We start from the raw sequence: 8597 nt of genomic DNA on the forward strand, positions 1-8597 counted from the left end.
CTGTCTTTCGCTAACACGAAGAGATTTGATGGTTTTCCTACACGTGAGCAGGCAACATATAGCTGTCCATGTGAGAAACATGTGTTTTCCAAATCCAAACCGCAAATAGACATTGTTTGGCCTTGAGCTAAAAGCAAAAAGCTAAACAAATCGGAAATTGGAGCCTTTTAAACGGTATTGAAGATTCCGACGCTATCAGTGGAATACGTGGCAACAGGACGATATCTCCTTTAAATTTTCCCGACAAAATTGTTGCTTCAAGAATATTTTCGGTTATTTTTTTTACGACTAAACGTGTACCGTTACATAATTGAGGTGGGTTTAAATTACGTAGAAGAATAATTGGTGAACCAATTTTCAATTGAAGGTTGTGTGGTGGCATTCCTGGCAAATCCAGAGAATTCAAAAATTCAGTTGGAAAGTTTACGATTTCGTTTTCATCAATAACTGTGATTAAAAGACATCAAATCACCGGGCAAAATCTGTTGTATATGGAAGTTAATTTCGTTCAATACTGAACACTGCACAATAATAACACAATACCAAGTATTTATGGTTAGTGTGTAGGTAAAGTAAAATACGAAAACACTAAACCGGTACAAATTAAACTGTATAAATAAAAATAACAAACAAAACTCGAGACGGCGCGATTAACTTCAAGCCAAACCAAAATATGAGAATGAGGCAAATCTCGCTTTTGCCACTCAATAGAATACAGCCAGCAACGTGTGTTACCAAAAACTGAATATTTTACGATTAAATTAATTAAAGATTTTAACTTCTGTTTAAACACACGTGTAACGATATCGTGACGATGTATTGATTGTTGGCCTGGTAATAACAAACTTTTTATTTCTTCCCAATTTGGATTAAACGTAAATGTAACAAACAAATCAGGTCGACCGTAATGACGTACATAAGTCATCGCATCTTGTATGTATTCCTGCATGCTCCGTGGACTGCCGATGTAGCTTGAAGGTAAAATACATGCAGTTCCGATGTCATTGGCGTTTAAATTTTCATCGATGTTTCCGGTGATAGAAATACACCGAAATACACCATGCAATTATACACATTTATTAAAAAGTTAATTAAAATATTTAAAATATTAAAAAATTTAAAAAAAAACTATCCTATATTTTAAGTTGGACCAAATTACACACGGTGTAAAAAATTTCATCAAAATCGGTCCAGTAGTTTCGGAGATTATCGCGAACATACTTCGTGACACGAAATTTTTATATATATAGATTGTCCCCATTACAGGTATGTTCTACTTTTGCCTATCCATTACGCCGTATTGATAATTTTCCTAGAGGAACTCCAGATATTAATGTAGGAAATAATATTTGGTTTTAACTCAGAATATGTATAGTTATTTTTTAAATAACGTGCTTGATTTTTTGTCAATTTTTATTAACGGTCATTGTATAAATAACAAATTGCAATCAAATACGAATATATCTTATACATTGACATACATTGTAATAAAAATGTTAATTTATCCGATGCTACAAATGCAGGTCCAGTCAATTTTTTATTAGAACGGTTGGAATGTTTATAATGCTAAATACTTTTTGCCATAATAAAAACTAAAAATATACATTAAAAACATTTTCATGGATCGTTATTATTTTTTGTATTATATTATTAGAAGTAGATAAAGATGGACACAACAGGTAATACATAGGGGTCTCGTTTTTGTACGTGTTGAATGTACGTGTTCACGTATACCGTGATCACGTGAATGAATCAAAATAAATCACGTATGATTAATATACGGTAATTAACGAAAGCTTAATCACGTGAGCATGTATCTGAATCTTATTCACGTGAATTGGCATTAATCAAAAATATGATTGTATTTAAAATAGTTATTTATAAAACAAAATGAATTTGTTAATTTTGTTAATGATACCCACATGGTGGTTATATATTGCATTATAAAAACCGATTTTAGGTACTGTTTATTTTGTTGTATTTTATTCGAAAATATATTTATAATTTTATTGATTAGCTTCATGATCTTTTATTGAACTCTTTAGTGCCCGTCGCGTGTGACTTATCTAGTTGTTGGATAAGTAGTGATGTGCCAGGAAATCTTTATGTGCTCGTGGCAATTCACGGCGTCCGGTTGCGAAAATAGAACTCATTCACTGATACCATAATTTTGATTGAACGTTACAAGTTACAATTGTACAATATATAATCGTAAAAAATTATTCTATACATGAATAAAAATTCCTATATGTATATAATGAAATCCTCTTTTCATGACTTTATCGATAACTTGATAATAATTAGATATCAACGTAGTATACATCGCGTTTAGTTTGCGTGTAACCTTTAAGTGACTGTATTCATTAAAAAATAAAAGTTTACTTTGTGAGAATGCTGAAATGAAAAAGTAAGTTGTGGGATTATGTCAAACGTAAAGGTGATCGCGCCATTTGCGATTTATGTAACGGTCAAGGTAACAATGAATATTCTTGTATAGGCAGCACTATAGGGTCTTTAATAAGACATTTAGAAAGTGTTCATGGTATTAAACCACCACAAGAATTTATAGAAAAGAGGAAATTAATAAAATATATTCTTAATTATTTATTCAAATAAATGTAAATTTTCTTAATTACTCGATGTCCTAAATATTGACCTCAAATATAAAATAATCAAATTCCGCTCAGATATTATATATGCAATATAGTAATATTGTTTAGGCTTAATAAAATCAAGCCAAATCGCGCTATCGCCGTATAAAAATTTATTAATAAAACATTTTCACAGTCAACGACGACAGTATATACACAAACACGTATACACACATTCATAACACATACTATTTTTTTTACATAATCTATTTGCTTAAATTTGTTTCATGAAGTTTTATATATATTAATTAACATTAAATTATTTACGTCATTATTTAAAACATTAGTTATTAATATTATTTACTAAACGTACCTAAACATTTGTACTTAATATTAGGCATAGTTTATCCATAGTCATTACATACGAGGACCGATGGCGAAGAACGTGATTGTGTAAATTCATGTATTCACGTGATTATATAAATTCACGGATTCACGTGAATAAAATTAAAAATACTCTTGAAATTTTAAGCAACGGGTTTTTTAAATAATCCTTAATTTCACGTGAACACGTGAATACGTATTAGCGTGAACTAAGGAGCTCTGGTAATACAGATACTGCACGGGCCATTAATTGGACTTAAGCTAGTTTTAAAGTTTAATCTCAATCCGACCAAATTCAATAAAAATATAAAATATAATTATAAATTCTAGGAAATCAGAAATGCTCCTGGTCAAGTTATACTATTAAAAATAGGTACTATATATTTCTTATGTACATTTTTTTTAAATATTACGAGTGCGTTTATATATAAAATGTATGAAGTACAACTAAGCGCTAAACACGTAAATGTAATTATTTTTATGAAGTTAGTTACAAAGTTAGATCACTGATTTTTTATCATCAATTAAAGGAAGAACGTAACGGCTCGGACTTGGATTAAAATATATGGTTGGATAGCTGAAACAAGCTCAATGTTTAACTTTGTTTTGTATCAAAAATGTGATAATTTTTTTATAATAATGTTTTTCTATTTTTATTGTAATAAGTTAACCCAATATAATTAATGTTTCAAATTTTGAGACAAAAATGTTATATATTTGTATCATAATGTTTATTATCGTATAATTATTTTTACTCTGACCTTCACTATTATATGTGTAATACGTTTTTTATTTCAGTGTTGAAAACCTTCAATTAGAAAATAATAAAATAGTCAAAATAATGCCCCAGTACTTACATATTTTATATGAAATTTAAAAAAATTGGGTGATTGATAACAGTCGTTATTTTGACAGCAAATTATAATCGAACGACTCAGTTATTTATTAGAAGTTTATAATTTATTAGAGTTTGAATTTAAATTACAATTATTTATTATAGCTGATTATTTTTAGTAAATTATGAAACCTCAAAATCCAACTGATCGTAGTTATCAAATGTAATAATTATGATTATTAAACAAAATCATTAAATAGTTAAGGATAATATTATGTTATAGAATAATAATAATCATTCATATACACAAAATAAATGAAAAAATACCTATACAATTACAAGTCCTACATTAAGTGAATGGGAAACTGTTACCAATACAACTTTTAGTTTGATTAGTTTGAAAAACTGTTATTAATTTGCAAAGTGATTTATAAAATGTATAATACATTTCTCTCGATTGCAGAAAAATATCTAATTCGTGATGTACATTAGTACAGAAATGTACGTCTTGACACATTTTTTTCAAATAAAAGCCATGACCCTATGGGAGAAATTGTTACTAGGTTTTTCACCTGTAATTTAAAAATGGACATTTTCCTCAGTACACTTGTACATTATTTAATTTCTAGGAATAATTTAATATTGACGCAATTTTTTACATCAGCGTTTCTAAATTTTTTTTATCCGTAGAACTCTTTTTGATGTCTACTATATACATACATTTACTAAAACACAGTTATTATTTTATGAGGTACAACAAAAAATTAATACAATTCGATATTCCATAATCAAATCCTGTTATTTTTACCATTTTTTCCCCAATTTTCAAACTTGTATTATATTATCATTTATAAATATATATATATATGGTATATTTTATCTTAATTTTTCTTTTACGAATTGTAAGACTAAAAAAGAAAATGTGCTAACATAGTATTGAATTTAAATAGTATATAAATATTTTTTTCAAAACCACTTATTACTACATAGAGTACAAAAATATTATTAGACAAAAAAAACATAAAAACAGTATTGTTTTTCGATGAAAAATTGTCTTCTCCACTGTTTGAATCCTTCTACTTATGCTTGTTACGGTAAAGTGAAATGATTTTTCGATTTTAAACTCGAATTTATCACACCGGGGAATTACTTCTCATAAGTCCATCACACAGTTCTTAATTTCAATTATTTCTCCGAAAAAATTTTTTGGCCCCATGATTGAACCTGAAATGTCCGCACGGTACATACATATCGACTGTTCCAACGAAAAAAGTGGTACCTTGACTATTTTCAATATTAAATTAGTACTGTCATCTAGTGGAGTATTTCTTACTATATCTCTTACGAAAACGGTTGTATCATTGATTATAGAATAAACAGATAGGCCATGCTGTACAAAATATTGGGGACTATTCCACGCTTGCAACCACTATGGAGCGCTGTAATCGTGCTGTCAACGGTAGAGGTACCACCTCTCCATAGATATCTTTGACGAGGTAAGCAGTGCCGCTAGGGTTATTTATAAATTGTATTTATAGTTATTCTTATAATTTTTGCAATATTGGTTTATCAATTATCATTGTGGCATTATATAATCAACGCTACAAATAACAATGATTGATACAGCCACCACGTCTTGTTGTAACATTTCTGTTTTTCTTTCTATTAAAATAATTCAAATTTGTAAAACCATGCCTGGAAACAAATGTCAATATTTGAATTGTTTAAAAACGACAGTTAAATATCCTGGCCTACGAATATTCAGATTTCCCAAAGATTCAAGAAGTGAAATTTGGGTTATTCTGGTAATTAAGTATACTTACAATTTAATTTAATAATTGAGATCATTGGAAACAAACTTTATAATATACATAATATATCATGTATAGTATAAAATATTTTAAATTATAATAGTTTAAATTAAGACTCAGATGTATAAAAATAATTAGATTATTACCTCGATTATTACATAAATAATATGTTGGTGATTATTTACTTATAAGTACATATTTTACACAATATTTAAGCTTTTTTAACCCGTCATTGGTATCAATTACGTAAAATAACAATTTAGGCTTCAACGATTTTTGATGTTTGACCTTATTCAAAAAGTATAAGTCGCAGAAACTTGAAATTTTCACCAGCTGTTTAAAGTAACAATTTCTTCACATATTTTATTAATTTTTAAGCCATTTTTAGGCATTTGAAATATTCGATTTTAGATTCTGAACAGAGTGAAGATATTTTACTACAATATGTGTTTTTTTTTTTTTTTTGGGTTTGTTTAATTTTTGTGTCTGTGTACACCTTAACTAGTCGAAATAGTGCTTCAATTTTTGAACTTCAGAGGTGGTTTCCAGTAGCAAATAGAATATCCGAGGTACTTTATAGAGGTCAAAAGTTAAACCTTTGAAAAGTTTTCAAATGCGCCGTGAAGAACCCCTCAAAAGTTAGGGAAAAACGGTAATTTTTGTGCAAAACTATAGTTTTCGACAAAATCGATTTTTTTTGTTCGCTGTTACTCAAAAACCAAAAATAGTAGATACTTGAAATTTTACCAAATATTTATATTGAAATAATCTATACATGTTAAAATTGTTGAAAAGTTTCGACTTTTATTGAGCTTTTTATAGACAATTGAAATTTTTAACTTTTCTTAGTTTTTTTCTTCTTTTTTAAAATGTCGATAACAAAAATTTGGCTTGCTAAAAAATCATTAGGTATTCAAAACTAAAAATTGAAAAGGCTGACATATCACCTCCATTCAGAATCGTTTTTTTTTTTTATAATATAAAATAATCCCAAAATCAATCCAAAATTTCTAACCTATCAATACCTCTCGTGTATCCCACTCAACTCCTGTATCAGCTCTTTTTTTTTTTAAATATGTGAAATTAAAGAAACTTTAAAGTATCACTTAGTTTCTTATGAATAAGAATGATTTCAATCGTAAAAATTTCTTATCGAATCTTAAATTCTTTTTTTAATAAAAATATGCATTTACATATAAATCCTACTAATAAATATAGACCATTAAAACTAGCCCCAAATAACTTATATTTTACCGTTTTACAAAAATTATTCTTACTGTTCTTCTATATTATAAATATTTCAAGCAATAAAAATGAAATACTACATACTACATTATTACATTTTTGGAAACAAGTCAATAAAGATATAAATAGTATGAAAGGAATCACATAATATTTAAACGAGTGGTTATCAAAATAGTAACAAGGTAAACACCGCCATACCAAGTACAGATTAATTGAATAAACATCTGAGCTCTAGTTTTTTGGAAATAACGCTAAAAAAAAATTTAAGTTTTGAGACTTGTTTTATTTTCTATTAATACAGTTTTCTCTGTATTTATATAAAGGAAATCATAGTTTGTTAGCATTTGATGTAAACAAGTAACACAATAAATATCTGTGTCAGGACCACTTCAGTTTGAATGATTTCAAGCATGAAAATATAAAATCATTGAAACCGACAGCTGTACCATACAGATATAATATGGAATCTGAAGAAGCACCGTCACATCGACTGGTGTTGGCCAATAACAATTCCTAACTCCGACTAAAATGTATCATAAACCTAGAGCTTCAGATACAGTAGGATTAGTATTTCCTAGTCCTTCTTCAATTATTTCTACACTGCAAAAAAAAAAATCAAATTTAATTCAAATGCCTAGTCTAAATTAAAAAAAAAAATTAGATTATGTGCTTCGCCCAGAAAAATTAAATTAAAACAAAAAATAGAAAAAAAATCAAAATTAATTCACAATAAAAATACCCTTGTCTTAAAATTAAAAAAATCTGTTTCTAAACACAAAACTCGTAATTATTTAAATAACTTAATGTCTACTTTTAAGTTTCCATCGTAAAACTCAAAAGCTATGGTAACCATGCAATTAAAAAATAAACGTCGTACATAGACAAATGATGAAAAAAAGCTATCTTTAAATTTATTTTATAAATCACCTACCACGTATAACTTTTTACGACTGCAAAAAGTCAATTTGCCCGCTTCTTCAACCATTAGACGCTGGATTGGTTAGGTAATCAAAATTTTTACCAGGTATCGATAATATATTTTTTATCTTGTCGAAAGAAGTTTCAGCACAAATTTTACAAAAAAAAAGCATGTACAGTTTGTTTTGACGAGATGTACATAAAATAATCCTCCTCTATTTTTTTACATCAATTAATATGGAATAAAAATATTTATGACTGTAGCTTAGTTCACTTTATGTAATAAAGAATATTATCATTCAGTAGCGTACCTAACTAAGATTTTAAAATGGAGTGGGCCAAACCCAAAATACTAAAAGAACATAATCAACAATTAACAATAAGTTTGTTAATATAGTAATTTTTATATTAAGATTTTCGTATTTAATATATTTTATTTCATTATAATTACATTTCAATTTATTAGTTTAATTATTTTGACTAATCAAACAATAAAAGACAATAAAATGTTTTCATTATTTATTTCTACCAAAAATCAAAATAAAAAATTGATTGTAGTTAACGCAAGCTTCTTTTTTTCATATTAGTTTTCTTTTGAATTGAGGACCCTAAATCACGAGGGCCTCGGTGCGTCGCATCTACTGCACTACTGCTACGCCGCTGTGTAACACGATTATTGATTAATAATTTAACGATGAAACAATAAGTATTGTTATACAACTTACCAAGTCAATAATAATATTATTGATTTCATTTTTAACTTTTTCAACATAATCCTTGTGGCCTTTAATCAAAACTTGACTTGAATTGGAA

The 8597-nt window shown here is 27.8% G+C and overlaps 1 protein-coding gene across 1 annotated transcript in view; it reads right to left on the reverse strand.

Annotated features, from left to right (window-relative positions):
• Positions 1-7399: 7399 nt before the first annotated feature.
• The window catches only part of LOC112689892 (vigilin-like), a 2167-nt gene continuing 969 nt past the window's right edge, over positions 7400-8597 (reverse strand). Inside the window, exons 4-5 of the mRNA XM_025563768.1 lie at positions 8129-8136; positions 7400-7466 (exon numbers count right to left, since the gene is read on the reverse strand). Of these exons, the coding sequence (XP_025419553.1) occupies positions 7400-7466; positions 8129-8136 (75 nt within the window). The remainder of the gene's footprint in view (positions 7467-8128; positions 8137-8597) is intronic.

This window comes from Sipha flava, unplaced genomic scaffold (genome assembly GCF_003268045.1).
Source record: "Sipha flava isolate LNK unplaced genomic scaffold, YSA_version1 47_pilon_pilon, whole genome shotgun sequence".
NCBI lineage: Eukaryota > Metazoa > Arthropoda > Insecta > Hemiptera > Aphididae > Sipha > Sipha flava.